The 26,995-nt window shown below is 41.3% G+C and overlaps 1 protein-coding gene and 2 non-coding genes across 3 annotated transcripts in view; 1 reads left to right on the forward strand and 2 right to left on the reverse strand.

Annotated features, from left to right (window-relative positions):
- Nucleotides 1–26,995, reverse strand: part of LOC105390290 (prominin-like protein) — a 55,624-nt gene that overhangs the window by 5,153 nt on the left and 23,476 nt on the right. The window contains exons 2-14 of the mRNA XM_048626843.1: nucleotides 13,847–13,985; nucleotides 11,974–12,096; nucleotides 11,261–11,448; nucleotides 9,587–9,751; nucleotides 7,685–7,806; nucleotides 4,524–4,689; nucleotides 3,829–3,998; nucleotides 2,839–2,951; nucleotides 2,319–2,423; nucleotides 1,715–1,856; nucleotides 1,084–1,290; nucleotides 660–848; nucleotides 191–325 (exon numbers count right to left, since the gene is read on the reverse strand). Coding sequence (XP_048482800.1) covers nucleotides 191–325; nucleotides 660–848; nucleotides 1,084–1,290; nucleotides 1,715–1,856; nucleotides 2,319–2,423; nucleotides 2,839–2,951; nucleotides 3,829–3,998; nucleotides 4,524–4,689; nucleotides 7,685–7,806; nucleotides 9,587–9,751; nucleotides 11,261–11,448; nucleotides 11,974–12,096; nucleotides 13,847–13,985 — 1,964 coding nt within the window. The remainder of the gene's footprint in view (nucleotides 1–190; nucleotides 326–659; nucleotides 849–1,083; nucleotides 1,291–1,714; nucleotides 1,857–2,318; nucleotides 2,424–2,838; nucleotides 2,952–3,828; nucleotides 3,999–4,523; nucleotides 4,690–7,684; nucleotides 7,807–9,586; nucleotides 9,752–11,260; nucleotides 11,449–11,973; nucleotides 12,097–13,846; nucleotides 13,986–26,995) is intronic.
- On the forward strand, nucleotides 21,960–22,031 carry Trnap-agg. The gene has a single exon. It is a non-coding gene; the product is annotated as a tRNA-Pro (tRNA).
- Nucleotides 24,736–24,807, reverse strand: Trnae-uuc. Its single transcript has one exon. It is a non-coding gene; the product is annotated as a tRNA-Glu (tRNA).

Below are 26,995 nucleotides of genomic sequence, written 5' to 3' on the forward strand. Positions count from 1 at the left end.
CAGCGATGCGACGACGACGTCCCTTAGATGGATAGAGGATGACTTGCGCGAGTTGTGAGCTCAACTTGCGCCATTTCGCAGTTCTGTATACGTGCTCTCAAAATAAATACGCTCGCCATAAGTATATTATGGACCAGTCTCTTGTCTACTATACTCTAGCCCCAGATACAGTGTGACAGTGAGTACTCACATTCTGTATGAGCTGCGGGCCCTGCGTGTTGAGGAACAGCTCGGCCTGCTCGGTCTCGGCCATCAGGTGCGCGACCGCTTCTGCCAGCGACGAGTGGTTGAAGCGGAGGCCGTCGCGGAGGGCTGTTGCTGTCTCCTGTGGATAACAATTAGGGGAATGTTATTAACTATTCTAAATTACATGTATGTCTATGGAGGTTTATAGCCTGTATAATACACGCTATAAACTAAACATAACAACTGATAAAGTAAGAACGTATAAGGACGATTATTAACGTATAATGCCATTATTATGAACGTATAAGGCCATTAGTGCGCGCTCAGCCGCCATTGGTCACTCAAAATTTCGTTATCGTATATTGAATCTATCATCTTTCATCTTTGCGCAGACTACCGACGTTTTTAGGTCAACTCTCTTAATTATACTCCCCTACTGTATATTGAACCTACTGCAATAACTAATAACTCACATGCAGTTTGCTAGTATCAGCAGTAATCGGCACGACGATATCATCATGGTAGGTCCGCAGCATGGCGGCCGCGTCGCGCAGCTCGATGGTGAGTTGAGTGAACGCGGGTCTAGACATCAGCTCACCGGCCGCCGCCTCGAGTTGAGCGGAGAGAGAGTCCAGCGAGAGGGAGGTGATGTTCGTTTCCAGCTGTTGGGGAGAAAAAAAGTTGATTTAGTTTAAATGTTTAAAAATACCATAACGTAGCCTATTAATATCGTGACGGTGACAAACACTAAAGCTATACTAGGCTTTGACACTGTGACGAAAGGATTAGCCAGTCGGATTAGCGGCAGTCAGCTTATGCGCATTTTGTGCTGTTTATAGCGTCCACCGTATAATATGAGTAGAATAACTATCGTTGTTGAACTAATCTAAAACTCACCGCCTCAAGAATCCTGTCAAAGTTAAACTCGCTTAACCCGGTAGCCGCCAGCTGTTTGAGCTTCTCCTTGGCTGAAGGCTTCAGTATGACGACGTTGCGCGCCTGCGTCGGGTAAGCAGGCTGTAGGGCTGCCACCTGCCGGGTGATCTGGAGCTCCAGGTCCGACTTGATGGCTTCCAGGTCGATTATTCGGTGGAAGTGGAGCGTCTGGAATAAATGTTGAGTTAGACAGTGGCATTGGGTTTTGGATGATTGATATTTTGGGGTAATTGAAACATTTCGATAGGTACTTTGATAGGCACCAGTATTTGTATGCGTTTTACTATTATTTTCAAATGTTACCAACAGGGAACCGCCTATCGAATCGCATATTGACCAGGAACTATATTGACAAGTTTGGCAAAAAAATATGACCAAATTGGGATAGACGATTTCTCGAGTGGAGCATACCACAAACGGGCAAACGCAGCGTGGGACGCCCTCCTGCCCGCTGGACCGACGACCTTAGGCGGGTAGCCGGTAGTGACTGGATGAGGACGACCGAGGGCCGAGTGTTGTGGCGCTCCTTGGGAGAGGGCTATATCCAGCAGTGGATTATTATTGGCTGATGATATATAATCATAGGTCTCACCGTGTAGATGGTCTGGTTGTCCTGACAGCGGTATAACACAGCGGACAGGTTGAAGTCGGGGTCTCGGTGTTCTTTGAACAGCGCCATCTCCAGGTCCAGGAAGCGATCCACGTCTTCGAACAGACGGTTGCCCTTTGGCTCACTGAAAGAAGAAAGATGGTTTGTTGTGAAGGTATGGCCAAATAAACGAGCAATTAATTAAATAAATGTAATTAAGTAAATGAAAACTCATTCGCTCATAACTGAAACATGCGCTAATGGCCGCTATTACCAAGTCTCGTGGTCAATTATTAGAAGGTTAAACGCAATAGTGAATGTAAAAATAGCGGAATGGATTTTCTGAAATTTCGTATGTACGACGCTTACACTTTTGATTAATACATAGGCTACTTTTTATCCCAAATTCCTACGGGGAAACTCGCGGAGCAAAACGATGCTCGTGGGCATCATTCTTTCCATTAATATTATGGAATACGCGATGATAAGGCACTGTACGAGCTACGCTGTACATTTGTGTCCGCTTCAGCATGCAACATGGGACATTTTAAAAACGATTTACTGAACAAATAATTAAATTTTTATTTGGTAGTAATAATGTACTCACGTGAGCGGATCACACACGAAGCGCTGCGCCGTGATGCCGACGGCGAAGTAGGCCGCCAGCACCAGCGCCGCCGCGCCGCCCAGCAGGAACATCAGCCCTGTGCCGCTGGAAATAAAGTGCATATTTGAACCGACAAGAGAAAAGACGTGTATTTTAAGGATCATGGATGTTGGCATAAAAACGGATAGATCGATTCAGTTGTTGGGTTTTTTGGCGATTTTGCTAGTTAATTTCACTTATTTGACTGAATTATTGCCACTGTATACGTCCGCAAAGTGATTCTTAATTTTGATTTGCAAATTTATGTTATTCCCCGAAAAAATTATAATATGCATCCAAGTGGATCCAGCAGTTCAAAATCAAAATCAAAAATTGTTTATTTACACACCATGTAAGCATAGACAAATATCATACAGACAGTGAGAGTATAAAAGATGGTCGTTTAAAAAGTTTAAACGTCATTTAATTTAAATAACCGCTCTAATAATCCATCTCCTACATAATAAGCCAAACAACATACCACAGCAGCCATCTGGAGCCGGACGCCTTGTTGCAACAATCCGACGATGCGTACACGTCGGGCCGCTTACCGCACACGCCGCAGAGCAGACCCCAGATCAATACTGACAGTATCTAGAACATAAAAGGAGTTGTTATACTTCAGTTAGCTAGAGATCTGAACTAAAGCCGCACGTTATGTTGTGGGAATATTCCTGTTCAAACCAACTGTTTTAATGCCGTTGTCCGAAAGAAATAAGTCAATAGTAGCTCATATTTAAATCATCCTCTTCATCATCAGCCTGTGATCGTCCACTGCTGGAAATGGAGAGCCTAAAGAGCACGACATGTCCTCGGATTTCATTGTAGCCGCTACCGGATACCTACCTAAGGTCGTCAATGTAGTGGACCGGACAGCGTTCCCTGCTAAGCTTGCCTGTTCGTTTACCCCACCGGTCTTCGGTTAAATCCTAACTAATATTATAAATGCGAAAGTAACTGTGTCTGTCTGTCTGTCTGTCTGTCTGTCTGTCTGTCTGTTACTCTTTCACGCCAAAACTACTGAACGGATCTGAATGAAATTTGGTATACACACGGTCTAGACTCTGGGAAAGAACATAGGCTACTTTTTATCCCGGAATTCCCACGGGAAAACTTTTTAAGGCGAAGCGAAGCGCGCGGGAACAGCTAGTAAATAATAAAATAGAAAAATACCCATTTGATTTTAGAATCCATCCAATACTCACCAGTAACATGGCGGTGGCGGCGCCGATGCCGACGTAGCGTCGATACGGCCCGTACTGCCGGTGCGCCGTCTCGATGGCCGCGTCCCGTGTCGCCGCACACATGTTACATAGACTGTCTGTGACTAGTGCTCACCAGTAACATGGCGGTGGCGGCGCCGATGCCGACGTAGCGTCGATACGGCCCGTACTGGCGGTGCGCCCGCTCGATGGTCTCGTCCCGTGTCGCCGCACACATGTTACATAGACTGTCTGTGACTAGTGCTCACCAGTAACATGGCGGTGGCGGCGCCGATGCCGACGTAGCGTCGATACGGCCCGTACTGCCGGTGCGCTTGCTCGATGGTCTCGGCCGCCTCCTTGGCCGCGTCCTGTGTCGCCGCGGACAGCCGCGCGCACTGCGCCGTGATCGTGGCCGACATGTTGCGGAGACGCTCGCCTGCGAATTAGATATTTATAGTTAGGTTCGTCGACAGATAATGTTTTAGCTCTTGAATGATAATGATTTAGCCTTATAGCGCCCTTTGATTATCCTAACTATTTAAGGCGAAGCGAAGCTCGCGGGAACAACTAGTATATAATAGCTCTAGCTGGACTCTAGGTGACTCTAGCTACACCATATTATATTGTAGTAGTATTGTGTGTGACACAAGATATGACACGATCAGTCACTGATACGTCTCCGTTATAGCTGTAGTAACAATGGTATAAAAGCCGAAATTTGACACGCCAGTATCTATTATTATTTTTTTGGCCTTGTTATTTTGTATATGTATTTCTTTTCTTTAAGTCTGTATTTGTCTTTTTGTTGTTGTTGCTGTCTATGTGTCGAATAAATGTTTCTTTATCTTTATCTTTATTAGCCCAGTAGTGTATATGTTACTGTAAAAGCTGGAACAACGGTAAATCCTAGGATTTACGGGTTTATAAGTATATGTGATGACACGTCAGCAGCTGACAGTACCTTGCCGCTGCAGCTCGGCGGCGGCGGCCGGCATGCGCGCGGACACCTCCGTGCGCACGGCGCGCTGGATGTCCGCGAACACGTCCGCGCCGCGCGCCACCTCGCGCACGATGTCCGCCTCCAGCAGCGCGGACACGTTGTTGAGGAGTTCGGAGACGTCCGGCATCTGGAAGGTGAATTGTTTGGTGTTAGTGTCATCATCATCACGACCCATCACGTCCTAACTTCTGGGGCACGGGTCTCCTTCCAATGAAGGAAGGGTTTTAGGCCTAGTCCACCACGCGGGCCTAGTGCGGGTTTGTTGAGTTCAACACAAGCAAGCTTGTGCTGAGAGAGTTGTCGGGTAAGTGGGCAACCCGACTGTCGGATGTTTTCAAGCTGCCCGAAGGCCTCTAACTAGGCTTAACGACTGTTAGTGTGGTCACAGTTAAGATTAAGCCGGATTAAAGGGCTCCCGCATACGTCGTTGTTGGGTCGTACCACTCTCGTGTTCTTTTCATTTTCAAAGACCTGTGAGCATGAAGCAGACCGTTTTACAACGTTGTTTTAGTTAACGTGTCTGTACGGGAAGAACATTAATCGAGAGTTTTATTTGCTTAACCTTTCCTATGCCGAACAGCCGCGCACACATGTAACTGCCGTCTGCCGGCGCTTTTTGACCGTTCAGAGCGCCCGCGCGGGAATCACATTTATATGAATATTTGTGTATTATTGTTTGGTACTCAATAATGTATTCATTGTAATTTAATGTCATATACCTAATGAACGTGTTACAATGAATTTTATTGGTTATAATTGTTTTATTTGATTTCTGTAGGTCATTTATTACAGATTTTTACTTGAAACTGCACCCATCACAGAAAAATACGTCTTTTTCAATATAATTTTAGTTTCAATCCTGGATTTTTTATATTTATTACTTGAAGAAATTATACAGCTATCATCTGATATCAATAAAATATAAACTCTAGAGGAAATAGATTCATAATTTATATTTTGAAAACTGATTATAATTTGCTTTATTTCAAAAGACTCCATTTTCTGTACATATGCATGTGTGCGTGACAAGAGCTTGCTCCAGTGCGCCGTGTGCCAGAGCTGTCCCAAATCAAGGGTGTTCACTTTTGATGAAATAAAACATGAATGATAATTATTTTTATAATGTTTCCTATTTTAGCATACTGAATTATAAAAACTTAAACGTAAGTTACTTACTGAATCATATTTACTTATTTGTTAACCTACTTTCAACAAATATCATACTATAAATACATACATATATAAATACATATATTTATTTATATAAATAGGACAGGTAATCACCCTCTCAGACTCATCTATACACCGATAGCATTCTAAAGAGCCTAAACTTCACGTTCAGTAGAGAAAAGATCCTAAAAAATAAAACACGCTGTATATCAACCCAACGCACTTCGTGTGCATACACGAGCGGCGGCCATTTTGTTTGCGTATGTGTGTGTGTGAATTTTCGATGCACCTTGATTTTTTTTTTTTTTTTTTATGCAGCCTGTTTCGCGTCCCACTGCTGGGCAAAGGCCTCCTTATAAACTGACCACCGTTCCCGATCATGTGCTTCCTTCGGCCATTGAGGCAAAAACCTGTCGAGGTCGTCCCGCCATCTCCGCCTGGGTCTTCCGCGTCGCCGACGTCCATCACCTTTGTGCACCTTGATAAATATTGAAAATCCCTAATATTTTGGCTATTTATTGAAAAAACCGATATAAATATGTATTATCAATAAAATTATCTTTATAAATGAAATAAATTATTTATTGATGTTTTTACATAACAGACTAGAAAACAGTTTACAAAGTTACGCACCCTTCAGGCAATAATCCGGTACAATTTTAGATCGATAAAAACTCGTTTTTTTGTAATTTTTTATAATATTGATTAATCACTATACCTTCAAAATCGTATAAATAACAAGAAAACATAGTATTTACTTTCCTTGTGACGTTTTTTCGATACGAAATCACTATTTTATTACCAACAGTCGCAAGTACAAGGACTGTTCAAGGTACCAAAATTTGAATTTCGCGCTACAAGTAAACAAGTGAAGTTTTTGACTCAATGAATGTTGTCGATGGTTGTTTCATTCATATAGAATAAATAAAAGGTGATTTCATACTCTATTTCGTGGTATTTAATAACTAAAATCACAAAAATCGCGATGAAGTGCTCTTGGGACAGATCTGTCACTAGGCAGACAAGGGGGGTTGGGACAGATCTGGCACACGGCATTCTAGAGGTTAATGGTCACTAATTTAACTCTACTTCTCTAACATTTAGACAATGCATGACTAATGAGAAACATGTATGTATGTATAGTAATAGGACTTACCGTCGGAAAGTATTTGTCAAGCATCTGATCCGAGTGTGCGTGAAACATGAATGAAGAGGTTAGCGTAGACGAAAGCCAAGGGAGATATAGGACACCAACCTATCTCACCATAGACAAAATGTCAATGCAGGAGAATGATGAAAATGTAAATATTTATATAACATGCAGATAAAGATACAATATGAAAAGGGCGGAAGGCGAATAAAATCGCAGTACACTTACTTAGGAGGTATATTACATTTTTATATTGTTTCTTTATCTGTTCGCCTTATACGGCTGTCCCCGAGTGAGATAAGTTGGTGGCATTAAAATGTGTTTAATGACAGTATAGTTAGTAGGCATGCAAAAACTATTGATGAGTTATGCGAACGATTCGGAGGACTACGGCACTTTGATGCGTTAACTTTGTCTGATAAATACATATTTTTAAGGAAGCTAGTAATAGTAAATACTCGTAGTAGTAGTAAATTATAAAATTACTTATGTACCTAATTTGTTTCACAATTACATTAAGTACATACATACATTAGTTTAAATCTGGATCAATTTATATCATGCTGAAAATGGGCTTTCTGTTCCAATAAATACACCGGTGGAGTTTCTTTCCAACAAATGTTCCTGTTCAAACGACCCATTCCAAAATTGTTCTCGATTTATTTTATAAAATCCGCAATACACCATAACATAAAGTGTGGGACTTGTAATTACAACAAACATCACCAAAAGCCCCCCATTTGTCCCCCACAACATCAAGCAACGCATCAAAGCCCGCTCCCCCCTAACCCTCCCCACTCACCTGGTTGTACTGTATCTGCGTGTCGAGCTGCCCGATCCGGTACTTCTCCTGTAAGCGTCTGCACTGAGGCTGCTCGCAGTTCTTCAGGGTCAGGAGGAGCTGGTGGCGGACCTTGCGCAGACCTGGAGAGGAAAAGAGGGTTAGATTGAAAATTGTTAAGCACAGTTTAAGTGTCAGAGAGCCGCCGAAAGCCAGTCAGAGATTACTGAAATATGTGGTGTAGGATATGGGTGCGTATTGCGACGTATAAAAACGAAATGTATAATTTCACATTAATAACGTTCACAACCTATAATGAACGTTACGTATAACAACAAAATCTATATTTTCATAAGGTATAAGATTCGATTGGTATAACGTACATTTTATATAAAATCAAAATATATAATACTTACGAAGACTAATATCAATTCGTATAACATACATTACGTATATCGATTAAAATATATACTATCGTTTAGTATAAAGTTCATAATCTGTGTTTAATTACCCAACACCGTCAAACCCCCTAGCGCCAAAACCTAAAGATAGGTGCGACGACGAGCAAAGCGAGGAGGAGCGTGTTAGGTGCACATGTTCGTCGAAACCAAAGCGGAGCGCAGCGGAGCGGAGCGTCTCCCCACATAGCGCAATAATAATAATAATGTCAAAACCCCTAGTACCAAAACCTAAAGATAGGTGCGACGACGAGCAAAGCGAGGAGGAGCGTGTTAGGTGCACATGTTCGTCGAAACCAAAGCGGAGCGCAGCGAAGCGGAGCGGAGCGTCTCCCCACATAGCGCCAATAATAATAATTATGTCAATACCCCTAGTACCAAAACCTAAAGATAGGTGCGACGACGAGCAAAGCGAGGAGGAGCGTGTTAGGTGCACATGTTCGTCGAAACCAAAGCGGAGCGCAGCGAAGCGGAGCGGAGCGTCTCCCCACATAGCGCCAATAATAATAATAATGTCAAAACCCCTAGTACCAAAACCTAAAGATAGGTGCGACGACGAGCAAAGCGAGGAGGAGCGTGTTAGGTGCACATGCTCGTCGAAACTAAAGCGGAGCGCAGCGAAGCGGAGCGTAGCGGAGCGTAGCGTACCCCCCACATAACGTCAATAATTTTTTGTGCATTATACATTATGATAATTATATCCGTTGTAGAATATATGTTATAAACTTTATGCATTTTAATCGTTATATCAATTGAAATTATACTTTTTGAACGTTATTCTTTACGAAATTATGTATTTAGTAATTATGCCTTTCGTTTGTTATGCACAGTGATCGTTATACTTAATAAATTTATATCATATGGGCGTATACCTTGTGAATGTTATACCATTCGTTTTTATACCTCGTATTACTTACCCGTAGGATATAATATTATGATTGTAATGAATTTAAACAACCACGTCTGTACAACATACTACAATTATTTAATATGCAAAATGAATGCACAGGAAGCGCGGGTCGCATTTCAGCCCGTTGATAATTCATATACTTAGATGGGAGAGGTCAGGGACAGAACATTGAGGGGCAATTTAGAAGAGGTAATCTGGCCTAGGACCGTCACTGGGCGATTATTGCTTGATAATTAAATTGATACTAACATAATGTACAATGTCTTGGGTCTGAAAGGTATAATAAATAGACTCATACAGTTGCACCGCGCGAGGGCCGCAACAGACACAGTAACATACCGGTGTTGAGTCTCTCGGCGTTGTACCGCAGCGACGCGGTCACGTTGCGCACGCGCCGCAGCTCTTGTTGCACGCTCTCCAGTTGCCGCAACAGACACAGTAACATACCGGTGTTGAGTCTCTCGGCGTTGTACCGCAGCGACGCGGTCACGTTGCGCACGCGCCGCAGCTCTTGTTACACGCTCTCCAGTTGCCGCAACAGACACAGTAACATACCGGTGTTGAGTCTCTCGGCGTTGTACCGCAGCGACGCGGTCACGTTGCGCACGCGCCGCAGCTCTTGTTGCACGCTCTCCAGTTGCCGCACCATGCGCGCAAGGGCCGTAACGGATACTGCTCGGGAGAACTCGCCCAGTTGCACAGATACTTGTTCGCCGCTGTCTGTAAGGGACGGAATATTGAATGATTAGTGGAAGAGTAAAAATTGGAGAAGTATTTTTTAAAATTAAATACGGTAACATACGGGTTTAGCGATCAGACTACACAACTATAACAACAATCTGTGTTATGTACAGGGTGGGCCAGTGAAAAGTTTAAATTTAAAAAATTCACAGAAAAAAAACTATAAGAAATATTTCAAAAAATCTTTTTTTAATATAACGTCAGAAGTCGGCATTTTTTTTTGAAATAATTATAGTGTTCATATGACCACCGTCACGATTTCGGCATTCTTCCAAACAAGAATGGAAATTTTGTTGCATAGAGACCTCGGTATTGTCATAGGAAGTGTTACGAGTGTTTCTGTCCCCTAAGCTATAGGAATTTGAGGTTACAATTCGATAACGTGGTTCCAGCAACACGAAACCACTTGTTCCACGTCAATTGAGTCCATCCGGTTTTAGAAAATTTCCCGGAAATGCTGATTTCACGGATAGGTGATATCCTGGCCACCCAGGAGCTCTGACCTGTCCCAGTAGTTTTTTTTCTATGGGGATACCTGAAGCACCGTGTGTACATCCATAAACCAAGGAGGCTGCGTGAATTAAAAGCAAAGATTAGGGAAGAGATGGTGGCAATACCAACAATATGCAAAAGAGTATTGACAAAATTCCATTCTCGTTTGGAAGAATGCCGAAGTCGCGACGGTGGTCATATGAACACTATTATTATTCCAAAAAAAAATCCCGACTTCTGACGTTATATTAAAAAAAGATTTTTTGGAATATTTCTTATAGTTTTTTTTCTGTGATTTTTTTAAATTTAAACTTTTCGCTGGCCCACCCTGTATTTGAACTGCATTTCATTCATCCTCGTAACAAGGTCATATTGTATGTCTGTATAAGAACCAAATCTGTAGATTTAGTTCCCACTCTGTTGTCTAAAATGTCCCTTTCTATTATACATAGATAGGTAACATAAATGATAAACCATTACACCAAGTCAAATCCAAAACTCTACATACTATTAAGCATAGTCTGCAGCGTATCCTCCAACTGCTTATAGTTGACCACCAGCAGCCAGTGCGCATGCGCCTGCGTGGCGTTGAGAAACTCCATATACCTTGCGCGACACCTCTGACTATCCCTTCGGAGATTACAGTCTCTTATCTTATGTTTAAGTGGAACAAATAAACGATTTATCTATCTATCTATCTTATTAGACAAGTAGGTAAAGATGTTACACCAAGTCAAAGTCTACATACTATTAAGCATAGTCTGCAGCGTATCCTCCAACTGCTTGTAGTTAACCACCAGCAGCCAGTGCGCATGCGCCTGCGTGGCGTTGAGAAACTCCATATACCTTGCCCGACACCTCTGACTATCCCTTCGGAGATTACAGTCTCTTATCTTATGTTTAAGTGGAACAAATAAACGATTTATCTATCTATCTATCTATCTATCTTATTAGACAAGTAGGTAAAGATGTTACACCAAGTCAAAGTCTACATACTATTAAGCATAGTCTGCAGCGTATCCTCCAACTGCTTGTAGTTAACCACCAGCAGCCAGTGCGCATGCGCCTGGGTTGCATTGAGGAACTCTTTGACGTCCTGCGCGGCGGCACGCACGGCGCCCGGGGACTCCGCCGCGCTGCGCTCGAGCTGCGCGTCGGTCGCGAATGCGCATACTACGCCGAACCTGCGGATTGAAGAGTTAGTTGGGTTAGAAATTTATTTAGCGTGTAGTGCACATTCATGTATCGGGTCACAGCTCATATTTTCCACATGGCAAGTATGTAATGCTTACACCTAGTGGTTTCGAGTAGGTTACTATTTTATGTTGAGGATATTATAATGTTTATAGTACCGTAAGAAATTTTAGTATCTACAAGTGTTCTCATTATAGGACTGCCTAAGCCAATGGGACCCTGGCGCTAAAAGGCATATCCTTTTAGATAAACTGTAAGTAAGTCATTATTTATTTATTTATTTTACTTTATTTGGACAAACAACAGTAATAAACTTAGCAAAACATAAATTACAAACAATCAATTATGAAAAAATGTACTGCAGCTGTCCATTGTATTTAATTACAAGTAATTTTTCACTTTATATTGGGTTGACAATCCTAAAAGAAACTTATAAGCAGCTGGCCTAGATAGGTAGTCACGAGCGAGTCTAAATTGAAATACCTCAATAGAATACAAAGATATCAAATAATTACAAGAAGAGCGTGAGCAGTGCTATCAGCACTATGGCGAGGATCCCCTTCAGGCACGAGTCGAACTTGCGGTCGAAGGGGCGCCGGCGCTTGCCGCGGCACCAGTGGCAGCAGCACCAGAACAAACTGGAACCAATACATTGAGGAATAAGAGATAAAGTTGCTTGCGTGTTTATGTGATGACATGATACAGTTTAAAGGCTAAGCGAAGTTAAATAGCCCTATGGACCCCATAATTATGATAAATGAGCTCATAACATGAGCATAATGAGAAACAATACTGACTAGCTTTGCATTATTAGTGCCATATTCTATTGATAGATTGAAGTTTAATTGCAGTTAGAAGGCTGGCTGATACAGACCGGCACGAAATTGATTGCGGAAATTTCACATGCCACGGGGCAAAAGTCAACGGAATCAGGTCATCACGCAACAATTATGCCACAAGGTGGTGAAACATTCTAGCTTCTAGATTAGATTGAAAATACCTGGATTTAAATTGACCTGAGGAACACCTTATTTTTCGGTATATTAACGCACCTTTGACAGCTACGTGGTATTGGTAGTATGAGAAAATCCCACGTACGAGTACCGTGGCTTCTCCGCCTATGTTTAACAGTAAACCATTAATGTGCCTGTCCAAGTGACGTATCAGCTGTTACTTTATGCACCCTGGGAAGTCAGCGTCAGGCTAGCTAATCTTTTCGCCGGTGACAAAGCATAGCGAGCCAGCAATGGACGCCAGTTCTCCGACAGTGTGCCAGTCCGACATAGACACTATGATAGCTCTGTACTGACCCAGCAATCGGCAGCGCAGCAGCCAGCAGCACCGCTATGACGAGCACGGCGCCCGGCCCCGCGTAGTGCGCCAGCAGTGGACGCCAGTTGTCCGACAGAGACGCCACCTCGATGTGCCAGTCCGACATAGACACTATGATAGCTCTGTACTGACCCAGCAATCGGCAGCGCAGCAGCCAGCAGCACCGCTATGACGAGCACGGCGCCCGGCCCCGCGTAGTGCGCCAGCAGTGGACGCCAGTTGTCCGACAGAGACGCCACCTCGATGTGCCAGTCCGACATAGACACTATGATAGCTCTGTACTGACCCAGCAATCGGCAGCGCAGCAGCCAGCAGCACCGCTATGACGAGCACGGCGCCCGGCCCCGCGTAGTGCGCCAGCAGTGGACGCCAGTTGTCCGACAGAGACGCCACCTCGATGTGCCAGTCCGACATAGACACTATGATAGCTCTGTACTGACCCAGCAATCGGCAGCGCAGCAGCCAGCAGCACCGCTATGACGAGCACGGCGCCCGGCCCCGCGTAGTGCGCCAGCAGTGGACGCCAGTTGTCCGACAGAGACGCCACCTCGATGTGCCAGTCCGACATAGACACTATGATAGCTCTGTACTGACCCAGAAATCGGCAGCGCAGCAGCCAGCAGCACCGCTATGACGAGCACGGCGCCCGGCCCCGCGTAGTGCGCCAGCAGTGGACGCCAGTTGTCCGACAGAGACGCCACCTCGATGTGCCAGTCCGACATAGACACTATGATAGCTCTGTACTGACCCAGCAATCGGCAGCGCAGCAGCCAGCAGCACCGCTATGACGAGCACGGCGCCCGGCCCCGCGTAGTGCGCCAGCAGTGGACGCCAGTTGTCCGACAGAGACGCCACCTCGATGTGCCAGTCCGACATAGACACTATGATAGCTCTGTACTGACCCAGAAATCGGCAGCGCAGCAGCCAGCAGCACCGCTATGACGAGCACGGCGCCCGGCCCCGCGTAGTGCGCCAGCAGTGGACGCCAGTTGTCCGACAGAGACGCCACCTCGATGTGCCAGTCCGACATAGACACTATGATAGCTCTGTACTGACCCAGCAATCGGCAGCGCAGCAGCCAGCAGCACCGCTATGACGAGCACGGCGCCCGGCCCCGCGTAGTGCGCCAGCAGTGGACGCCAGTTCTCCGACAGAGACGCCACCTCGATGTGCCAGTCCGACATAGACACTATGCCTGCAATGAGAAGAGTAGTGCGTTAGTGACCTGATGTGTCAAGCGCGGAAAGTAAGTAATTGGTCGAAATTAAGATCGGAATGCATGATGGAGCTGTATTACTGTCGTCGAAGTGTTGGGATTTATAGCCTTATAGGTGATGCTCTCTTCAACGATAAGTTTGCATACGCTCGTAGAGTTTAAGCAAAATAGCATTTTAATGATAATTATAAAAGTCAATGATAAATTACCAAAAAGGGCTACAAAGGTGGGCTTTACAAAAAGACAATCGTGAATATTACTCGTATGATGTGATGCCAATGAGTCAACTAAAGGAGAAAACGGTGAGTCATAGTTCAAAACTATTTTCACATGAAACATAAATAAGAGAAATCTTTAACTGACACAGTAAGCTCGTATAATGAAGTAGGCCACTTTATCCCACTCCAAACAAACACGGTAAGAATGAATGTTGTCGTAACATCAATGGATGACCCAATAAACTGTGATCTCGTTGAGATACTACCGAGGAGCGTATAATAATAGATACCTATCTCGCAAGTTTTCCGATAATATAGCCGATTCTGAATACAATAATTTGAAATGTACCATGTAGAATCGCTGAACGAGTGCCGTCCTTTGGAACGATATAGATATAACATGGCTAAAACATTTTGAAACAATTACTTACCGCCCAATTCAAATACAAACCACATTCGGATAATTTAATATCTCGGTGGTCACCGTATTCACCGTACAAGAGTATAGTATGAGTGAGCGTAGATAATGTAAAGTGAAGGCCAACCTATGTCCATTCGCCACCGCAACCTAAAATATATATTGTGACTCCCCTTGATGAGTCAAATCTCACTTTCCAGGCCAAGGTATTGTATAAACCTAAAGAGGTGGCGAAGAACTTATATATACCTGGCATTAAAACATACAGTAAAATACTATACGGAACGTGAAACAACCGTCTACGCATGTTTTCTGGACCTAAGCCGGGCTTTCGACTTAGTAAATTACAATTTACTATGGAGAAAACTTTACGAGGCAAATGTCAACAGTCAGGTGGTGGATCTGTTGAGATACTGGTACGGAAACCAAACGAATCACATTAGATGGGGCGACACCATGTCTAGCGAGTATAGGCTAGAATGTGGTGTGCGTCAGGGTGGACTTACTTCTCCCGATCTGTTCACCCTTTATGTGAATGACTTGATTGTGGAGCTGAGGAGCACCAGAATTGGCTGCCACATAGGTGATGTTTACATAAACAACCTAAGTTATGCTGATGATATGGTGCTCCTCAGCCCCTCAATCGAGGGTCTTCGTAGGCTTTTGGACACATGTGCTCGTTATGCTGAAGCGCATGGTCTAAAGTATAACGAGAAGAAAACGGAGATGATGGTATTCAGATCGGGGAAGGGTCCTGAGAGAGTACTTCCACTCTTTTTAAGGGGGGCGCCAGTTCGGGTTGTGGAGTCATTCAGATACCTGGGACACGTGCTCACGTCAGATCTACGTGATGATGCAGACCTGGAGAGGGAGCGCAGGGCCCTGGCCGTCCGCTGCAACATGCTCGCGAGGCGGTTTGCTCGTTGTACTGAGCAAGTAAAAGTAACTCTGTTTAGAGCGTACTGCCAGAGCTTTTATACTTGTCAGCTCTGGCTAAACTACACGAAACGCGCATACTCGACTCTTAGGGTTCAGTACAACGATGCATTCCGTATACTTCTAAAGCATCCTCGTTTCTGCAGTGCGTCAGGCATGTTTGCGGAGGCTGGGGTCCCTGACTTTTTTGCAATAATCAGGTCACGTGTTGCGGGCTTCTGGGACAGAGTGCGCTCCTCCAGCAATACCATACTGCAAGTGGTGAGTGACGACTTGAATGGTCCATTCTTTAGGCACTGGTTAGCTGTGCATCGTGGTGGGAACGTTAAATGACATGAACTTTATCCAAAGTGAAATCTTATTATACGAGTATACATAATTATATATATATTAATATTGTCTTTAAACTTTAATGATATTTACTTTTGTATCTTTTAATTTTAATTTTATAAATGTAAATGTAATTAGGATAGGATATGATATGGGCTTTTTACACCTGAAATAAAGATATATTATTATTATTATTATTATATCAATGATAAATTATTGTAGCCAACCGAGATGCTATTTCTCTTATAGCCGCCCGAACCATCCAGCCACCACTTTGTAAAAACTGTTAGAGGAAAAGAAAGCAGGAGCCGCGTGTACGAAAGTGGTTTAATTTACTAGTTTTTAATTAGTCCCACGGGTGCCTGCCCTGTGATTACACTAATTGATTCCTGTAAGTACATACTAGGTAGGTGTATTATAGGTATGTAGATGTACAGGTATGTATTAAATAATTAGGAGCCAGTACGCTAAATTGGGCTGACAAATAAATTGTACCGCTGCCTTTTTTTCTACTAGTTTATTTAGTATTCTGGTAATACTTATTACCTAATTGCTGGAAAAACTAAACCGTTCCTGACTGAAGTTTTAGCTAATAAATTCTAAGAAGTACGATGACATAATAATATAATCAAACAACTCACTTTACAATTTCATGATTCAGATTATGATATATAATCAGCATATTATTATTATCATGAAATTTCATGTGCATTTAGATAATCTTTTTATTTAGCTCGCGTGGAGTACCTACAATCTTTAAAGAAACACAGCAGTTCTTCAGCAATAAAGACAGTATTCTATTTTGTATTTTGTACATCAGACATTGGACCCCCTATGCCCCGGTGTTCTGAACTCATCCAATTCGACACGGCTATTTGATTCGATACCCATCTCGGTTCTAATTGCTGATAATAGGCAGTTGAATGTTGAAGCGAGCTTGTTTTCCGAGTGGATTGCATTTCACTGAACTGGGTGTAAATGAGCTCAGTGGTAATGATGAGTTCATACTTCGTGAGTGCCTCGTCGTCATCAGGGGGGTCACTCTCTAAATCGACTAACGAACGAACACACGAGCCGTACTTAGGGCAGTGCTTCTAAACTTCGGAAAACCAAATCGGCATTGTAACCACGAGGTCTTAGTACAGGTTTGACATTTTCACTATAAAAGTTTACGTTTTCTCGCATACTAAGTGGCGCCTCTTGCGGAAGCTCTCATGAAACTTTTGATAGATAATGTATGCAGATGACAGGAGAAAACGTAAACGTTTTTAGTTTTAAAAATAACAAATCCCGTACTAGAAGGCCCACGGCCCTATTTCGTTGTATTAAGCGTGCCGATTGAGAGACAATTCTCGCTCGTTTGTTCGTCGGTTTAGAGATTAACCCCCAGACACTTGATCCGGCTGTGAACATTCTCTCAATTGGACGTAGTTACGCAGAAAGGACTCAACCCACACAAACCTAGTTCTGAGATATAGACGTTTTAAGTTCTAATCGGTATTCTTCAGCAATGAAAAGCATCTTATATGTGGAAATTATCTTAAATTATGCATATTTATTGTTATTTTACTATTGCAAATCATGGTGTAGCTATAACGAATATTTATTGAGTTATTAATGAAAATATGCACTTGGATCCTTTCTCCTAAATTGCTTTTTCTATGCAAGCAGGGAAATTCAACGTTTCGCAGAAAGGATCCAACCAAATATTTATTTTTATAAAATATTTTTTTTAATAACAATATGGTTTTTAAAGTAAAATATTTATATTGTAGACACAAGACATTACTTTTTTACACAAAATAAAAATTATATATCAAAAGTAAACCTATTATTAAATAATTTATATTGAAATGTAATCGGAAACAACATTTCACATCTATATAAAAATCTAACCGGAACTGTATTCCCAAGCGCAAAACTCTGGATCAACTTAACCGATTTTGATATTTTTTTTACAAAATAGAAGCCTACCTTTTTCGTGAGTATCTACGACCCGTTTGTATCCCATAATTTTCAGGATAAAGCATTTTGACGGAAAGCAAACCTCATAGAAAAAAGTTGGGCATGAATAAAATTCTAACCGGAACTGTATTCCCAAGCGCAAAACTCTGGATCAACTTAACCGATTTTGATATTTTTTTTACAAAATAGAAGCCTACCTTTTTCGTGAGTATCTACGACCCGTTTGTATCCCATAATTTTCAGGATAAAGCATTTTGACGGAAAGCAAACCTCATAGAAAAAAGTTGGGCATGAATAAAATTCTAACCGGAAATGTGTTCCCAAGCGCAAAACTCTGGATCAACTTAACCGATTTTGATATTTTTTTTACAAAATAGAAGCCTACGTTTTTAGTGAGTATCTACGACCCGTTTGTATCCCATAATTTTCAGCATAAGGTATTTTGACGGAAAGCAAACCTCATAGAAAAAAGTTGGGCATGAATAAAATTCTAACCGGAAATGTGTTCCCAAGAGCAAAACTCTGGATCAACTTAACCGATTTGATATATTTTTTTACGAAATAGAAGCCCACTTTTTTAGTAAGTGTCCCATCCCATATTATCCCATAATTTTCAGGATAAAGCAATATGAACATAAGCAAACCTCAAAGGATAAAGTTGGACATAAATAAAATTCTCTTTTACTCTAACTTCACTTCATCATCCTCGGTATATTGCAACTATCCTCCTTTTTATGCCTCCGTAGGATATCCGTCGTTCCCTGTGCTTACCATACGATCGCTGAAAAGTGGGATTTCAGCGATCGTATGGTCCGTATCACTTCGACTTTACTTTGCGGTTGGATATTAAAATTTATGTCAAGATGCAGAATAATTATAAATCTCATAATCATTAACCATCATCACGACCCGTCACATCTCCACTGCCGGGGCATGGGTCTCCTTCCAATGAAGGAAGGGATTAGGCCTAGTCCACTACTCTGTCCCAGTGTGGGTTAGTGGACCCCAACACAAGCAAGCTTGTGCTGACAGAGTTGACGGGTAATTGGGCAACCCGACTGTCAGATGTTTTCAAGCCGCCCGAAGGTCTCTGAGTAGGCTTAACGACTGCTATCGATTTTATTATCATCATAATGATTACGATTATGCTTCTTGACATATATCAAGATCTGGATATACAAGATGCTCCTGGTTTATTGAATCTGCATCCAACTCCTCAGATGCAGACTGGTTTAGATCTTTAAAAACTTCGGCAGTGTGGTCATACCATCTTACAAGTCGGTCTTCCATAGTAACAAGGAGATATCCTGGGGTTTGTTGCAAAGTTTATTTGATTCTTTCTATAGATCCTTCATGGCAGCCGCTGTTTGTTTTCTCCAAGATATAGAATCAGACTAACAGCGTTGGTCCTTTTTTAAATTACGTTTGATATTTTGTTCACAAAGAAAATACTCGTACGCAACTCGTGCTTCTTTAGAATGGTAGTCTAGTTCGATGTTAAGTCTTCCTTGGAGAGTTGATCATATGCCATGTTCCTTTAGACATCCATTCTTTCTTTAAGTGTTCCTTGTGCCTTATCATTTCTCGCAACTTTCTTAAAACATGTCTTTAATGCCAGTGCAGTTATCTTTGATTGAGGCGCGTCGCCCACACTTAGTAGGTTGATGGTATTTGTTGTGGATCTGGATACTAAGTTATCTTCTGACTTCTGGGTCCTGCAGCTTATTTACAGCGACATCTTTGGCAGATCTTGTGGCCTGCTTCTGAGCTCCCGCTATCGTCAAGCAGATTTTTCCAACCACTAAGTGGTGATCACTCTTGACTTTAGCAACCCTTCTTAAGTATTTCTAACATCTAGAAGTGAATGTCTTCATTTTCGAATAATCAAAATGTGGTCGATTTGTTTCCGGTCCGACAGTCGTGTGAGAACCAAGTCACCTTGTGACATTCCTTGGAGTTACCACCACCGAAAATTAGCCATTAACAATCCTTAGGCATCGTCGCTCGCTAATCAAATCGGGCGTAACTTGTATGAATCTGATAGATGTTTTAGAGTCGAGCGACGCTGCTTATGGATTGTTAATTGCTAATGTGACTTGCCCACACTAACATACGGTGCCGATACATGGACGATGACCAACGAAACTGTGCACCGAATCAGAGTTCCACAAAGAGCTATAGAGCGAGCCATTTTAAGTATTTCGCTTTCGCTTAGACGTATTCCCAACGTGGTGATCCGTCAAAAGAGGAAAGTGTTCAACGTCGGTATGCGGGTCGCCGAACTGAAATGGGATTGGCAGGATACTTGGCTCGTGGGGGGACGGAAGGTGGAAAAATGCGGTGACAGAATAGTGGCCAAGAGACGGAACAAAAACAGTTTGAATCCTTTCTGCCAAATAAAATTTGAACTGTTTTATTAAAAACTTATATTATATTAAACAACTCAGACAGTTTGAGTCCTTTCTGCTAAATACAAATTGACTTCTTTCAATCAATAAGTATTTCGCTAAAACGACTCAAGACGGTTTGAGTCCTTTCTGCTAAATACAAATTGTCTTTTTTCAATGAATAAGTATTCCTCTAAAACGACTCAGACGGGTTGAGTCCTTTCTGCTAAATACAAATTGTCTTTTTTTAATGAATACGTATTTCTCTAAAACGACTCAGAGCGCTTGAGTCTTTTATGTAAAACTAAATTTTTCATGGTTTCATAGGAAATGCGTTTCTGTAAAAGGACTCAAACAGTTTGAGTCCTTTATGTGAAACTAAAAAATGTGTGTTTCATACAATGTGGGTTGGTCCCCCACATCAAAAAAGTATGTTGTAGTTGGTTTTTTACTGTGTTTGTTTTCTTGACAGGTAGACCCTACATTAAATAGCATGTTCTAGTATATAACTCAATTTTGACAAAGTTGTGGATTGAGGCCTTTCTGCGTAACTACGTCCAATTGAGCCTACTTTTGTGTGTTATAAATACAAATCTGTATATCTTATCGTTTATGCCAATATAGCGTACTAGATCTGCAGCCCGCGAGCTCCGCTTCGTCTTAAAAACTTCCAGTTGGAATTCCAGGATAAAAAAGTACTTACCCTATATTATATCTATCCAAGGTTTCAGCTTCTTGTAAAATAGATGCATACAACATTTCGTGTTTATAATATATTATTAGGATTAGTATGATTGCTATGTTTTGATTATTACAGGCAGTTGCGTAAAACAAAACTTTTATTTGTACTTTCGGAAGGAATGTAACTTAACACATCTATAATAGTTGAGGATTAAAGAATGGAGTTGAAGAGTAACCCTCTTTTATTACCATCATCAGCTAATGACTCCGCATTCTTGAATTGGGTCGAGCTACGCGACACTGGATTTGAATACCACCGTCTCTTATTCATTAGTGTAATTACCTACATAAGCTGTTGTAAGGACCTTTCTTTGTCATTAGTAGAAGTAACCTCAGGATATGTCTACTTAATAAAATACCTACAGTAAAAAACAAACCTAGACAACCTAGTAAACAACATATTTTGAGAACTGAAGCATTTTAGTACCGTTAAAAATTGTTTCATAAATTCTTCGTATAAAGATATCAAGCAACAATGTTCCAAGACTTCCAAGCAATAGTTAATCATAATCCTACAAAATCGGAATGTAAGAAACTATTCAGTTGGTCGAAGACACAGCGGCTCTTCTAAATGCGGAGCTACAACAACAGGCGATACAATAATTTAGAGAGACGTTTAAAGTCCATGTAGGAGACGATAAATTACTCCAACTGGCCCACTTGGCTTGATTAATAAACGCGACTGGAATAATATACCTTATTGTAGTAGTGTTATGGTGCAGGTCTGGAATTAGTTTATGCAGATGAAGGGCCAGTTTTTACAAGTAGGTTACTACTAGTATTTGTTAATGCAACTAAATGTAATTTTACGGATTTCCTAGTATATATGAAAATGTTTAAAATTACACATAGGAACGTTATCTTGTTGTTTTTCCGTACTATCGCTGTCTCAGTCATTGACATTTCGGTGTGGAAGGCGTTCGCGACTTGTACGACGTTTTCGGCAAGATTCTCAGCCGGCTCGTTGGTCTAGGGGTATGATTTTCGCTTAGGGTGCGAGAGGTCCCGGGTTCAAATCCCGGACGAGCCCAATCCCTTTTTGTTTTTTTTTTTCCTCTTTATCATACTGTCGTCAAGCTTTCATACGAAAATCAACAAAGCGTAATTTTTTACAGGTTTTTTAGAACGAACGACAGCCTGACTACAGAAAATCATGTATTCACGCACGCATACAAACAAGATGACGAAGACACAGGACCATCAGCCTGTCTTTGTCAAATTCAGTCAAGCAAACCCATTTATAACTATACCGTCGTCTCCATGTTGTTTTATGAGAAAAACTATTTTGAGCCTTGATATGGTGTAAATAGGCATTTTTTATGTGTATCCTTGTCAGTCGTCTCGGCCAGGGCCGCGACCGCGCCGCTCGCTGCGTCTGATGATGAGCCACTTCCACACGCATCCACTCATTCATTACATGTACTTCATTTACATTTAATTGTCTATGCTTATTTATTTGTTAAAGAACACGTCGTAAAGATAGCAGGCGAGTACCGGATTTGAGATATAAGTCTTTGCGGATCAGATAAAATATGTGTTCTAGAGAAAATGTCAGTAACACTAAGCTGAAAATAGGAAAATTTTGCAAATTGTATTTATAATTATTTGAGAAACTTTAGATATAGGTGTGATTGAAAAGAAAGTAACGAGAATAAATCTGTATCATATTTAAAAACCAATCGAGAATATAAAATATATAAAAGTCTGTTAGTATACGTACGGTGCGAAATAGTGTCTAAAAAATTATTTCAAGAACAAACGTAATAAATTTCTCACAAATTATGAAAAAAGATACAAAATTAATGATAATTTGTAATTTTTACGAAAAAAATAATGAAACATGCCAACGCTGATTAAACAAAACTAAGTGGCTATAAAATTAATGAAATACACACGAACACAGAACAATAACAAACATTAGGTACTTATACTATCTGAAACATGTGCGGTTGCGGTCAGTTGAACTAAACTGTAGTAGGTACCTATATCAAATCAACATTCAACAATGAGCTTGACCAGAGAAACAAGCTAACAATGAGATACATTATTAACACTATTTACACAACGCTAATTGTATTTACGCATTTCAGACAGAATACGACTAATCTGCTTACAAAACCCTATTTCAGCAATTAAGCACACAAACAATGAAAACAAACATAACCGTTACAATTCAAATGAGTTCAATCATCAATTAATCGTGTTACCAAAATACGAGTTAGTAGATAACCTTCGCGAGATCACGGCAGTTATCGTGCGAGGTATTCGGTCGGTTAGACCAGTATGACCAGACCGAATTACTGCTTGAATATCATTGTGAAATATTTTGCCTCCAACTCAATCCTGTTTCTTGGTCTCTTAAGACTTAACTACTACTAGACTGAACTAACGCATTGTTGGGTAATTGATACATCTGAATGAATTCCAAGTTATGTAGCTCATTACAATAAAACATCGGCTATGAATTCGTAATCATGGCTTTCTGAAAACATGGGCGTGAGCTGGCTGACGCTAATGAATCTAATGATGATGAAGTGATACACCAACAAGCAAACCAAAATTCCATTAGCTATTAATAGAGACGTCATCGACATAAAACAATGTGACGTCACAGCACAGCGTGCGTTCAGAGGATCCAGAATCTCACGACAAGACCATGGACCGTGACCGATTCTCGTGCGTCGTCGTAAGCATGTCATCTAACATTTAACAAGGCGTATCGAGGAGTGTGCACCGGGAGCGATAGCATTACATGTGATTATGTTCACCGTTACGGTAACCGCTTGCGCTTGCGCAACGCACTTCGGATAACGGATCGATCCGATGATGACTTTGGAATTGACCGCCATCAGATTCAATGGGCACTTTAGCTGTTACGTCATCAGTTTGTACCGGTCCGTTTTTAATGGAGTTGCATCGTGCTGCGGTATTTACGTGGTCTTCTGCTTCGTCGAATGGTATTATATTCTCATTAATATTCTTCTAGAGGTAATTATTTCACAAACGCATGGGTTAAGTAAGGGCTATACTCTTTCGCTAGAATTCATTTTCTACAAAATAATAGAAATTGGGACTATTCAGAAGCTGACCTTCGCCCACACCTTAAGGCAGATAAGGGCACTCATACATCCTTTTGAATCAGGTTAAGCCTCTCATTATCCCTACACAAAACACCTCAAAAGTATTTGTGAGCGCCTACACTTGTCAAGTCAAGACCTCAAGACTCTTTTCTGTCGCGAGTAGGTCCAAAATACTTCGAACGGCTTCAATATGAAATGGAACTTCTAGGGGTTTTCACCGTAAAACGACTAGAAAGAAGAAACGAATTCCAAGCTACTTGTAGGTATACAGGTTTGACAAGTACCACCTACTACAGTGGATGAATTGTGGACAACCTTGATCAGGCAAGCCCCAATGTTCGCATAATGTAGTCAGTTAGGCACAATGTAATGAGATGACTCACAGTGTAGGTAAGTGTTTGAAATCACGGATGACCTAAAACCTCTGGCCTGGTGGGTATAAATTGCAAACCTAAATGTATACCTAAATTGATCTTTATGATGAAGGCATTTGAAGCGTGCTATCATTGAACCAGAGGACAAATAAGCCGTACCAAATTTTGAACGGAAATGGCTGCTCATCACGACTTATATTGGAACCTAAATAAAAGGCACAAAAATTGTTTATGAGATATTCTTTACGAAACACGCAAAGGATAAAAAATATAAAAAGGTTTCCCGTACCGGGAATCGAACCCGAGCCTCCTGGGTGAAAGCCAGGTATCCTAGCCACTAGACCATACGGGAGTTGAATATATTGTCGAAATATTATATCATAATCTCTTGATACGAGAAAAACACTAAAAGTTTTCCTCAAATTCGATAACAAGATTATTTCCATGATATTGATAATGAAATCCCGCAGTCAATATTTCATGTTTGAAAGGTCATTAATTTTGGCCAAACTACGGGTCATTGCTCGGTTCCAAAAAGATGCAGCGCGGCGGGCGGGCGCGGGCCGCGGGGCGCGGGGGCGATCAATAGCCCCCACTACCAGATTATAACAGACATTGCAAGCTTGTAAAACGCTTACAGAGCCACTTTTCTCCACGTTCATGTATCGATTCCTTTACCTATTTAGACCATCAATGTTTTCTTACGACGAAAATTCATAACCTGAATAAAAATAGAATACATTATGAGCATCATTCTAAATGAGGTACCGAAACCTCATTTGCATAGCATTGTAGATGACATTAAGTTGGCTAACGAGTAACGACAACGACACCATTATTAGATAGAAGTCTCGATCCTCAAGGAAACTGCATTATCTCAAGTGACATTCATGTTACAGAGTTACAGGCGAGACAGACTGAAGATACGAAGTAATGTGATGCCACTTGATATCACTTTACCTACTTGTTTGTATGACTACTATCTGATTCAGAAGCTAGCGAAATATCGCGATTCGTGATGTATACCTATTTATTATTTTTATTAACAATATATTCCTTGTTTCGTACCAATTCGAGCCTGTTAAAATTTGGAAATATCTACATATAATCATATTATATCATATTATGGATATCAAACATGAACCATTCCTATTCCCCCATTCATCAATGTCCAATTTATTAAATCGCTGACTATTAAATATTCACAGGCTAAACACATAAATTGATGCATGTAAATCTAAATAAGGGATCACAAGCAGACCCCTAACGCTTGGCAATAACTCACATGTGTGTGACACCCATTTACACAAATCCCTTCAGAGTCATCCGACTAGCTTGCATCCACCTACACTATGCCATGCACACGGGTAAAGGGTCAAAGGCTCTTCACCCCTCATGCAAATCCGCTGTAGAATTTTAACCCTTAAGCCTGAGAAGCAAAGGTCGAGCAATGTAAGTCTAGGGATAGAGTGCTACGCGTAATGAGTCACCGGCCTACAATAGGTGCTTTTACCTGAGCTATTAGGTAGTTATTTTTGTCAACAGGTCTTTTCAGTCTTATGTAGGTGAGTAGGTAGACTAGGTAGTAGGTACTCACTGCATTCTTGTTAAACTTAACACTAGTACTTGTACTAACACGCTTATCAAACAATAACACAGGAACGGAATAACAGATGATTACCTGAAACAAATAGAAAATACGAATTAGTCATAATTTAATCAAGGTTTCAATCAAATAGATTATGTTATCACCGATTCATTTATATTTGCATTCGGATTATACACATTTTCTCTATATTCCGCAAGATAAGATAGGTAAAATAACTTATCACATATCACTATCAATATTTCAATAAAAAGTAAATAATTAAGTAAAATTAACTAACCACTCTAACCAGGCTGTAATTATTTTTTCATAAGAAATTAAAATGGAATAGCTGGTTTTTGCACAGATGGAAACGGGTGTATTTTTCGAGGTTCACTTTCATGGAACGTGGCAAAGGTTCTTTGATGAAACGAAAAGCATTTCTATACACAGTAAAGGATCCTTCAAGATGAGGAGAGCCAGGCAGCTCAACTGGGCTTTGGAAATATAGTTACGGAATTACAGGTTACAGGTCTTGTTGCCATGTTCTTATATTTTACCTACGATAGACTACTTTACTTACTACCCACACATAGCCCGAGGGAATATAATGTGAAATCGATAATTTATTTATGAGACGTATAAAATAGGAATAAATGTGAGCGCCTAGTATTTAAATTTCTCCAGACCCAGACTGTTAGAAATTTTAAGAAACGCACTACCTAAATATAGCCTAAAAGTTTATTAATTTATCAACATGGCTTTCATTGCGGTTTTCTAAGCTGTGCGTAAATAAGATATGCCTAAATCCCCCAAATATCCTTCATTTTTGTACACAAAATAAACTACTTATTTATCCAAAAACCTAGGTACCTACTTACCTATCCTTATGTAGTGGTCATGTAGAGCCGTAGAACCGTATAACTGAGAGTCGAACGCACATAGGTATTCAATC

Source organism: Plutella xylostella, chromosome 17 (assembly GCF_932276165.1).
Source record: "Plutella xylostella chromosome 17, ilPluXylo3.1, whole genome shotgun sequence".
Taxonomy (NCBI): Eukaryota; Metazoa; Arthropoda; class Insecta; order Lepidoptera; family Plutellidae; genus Plutella; species Plutella xylostella.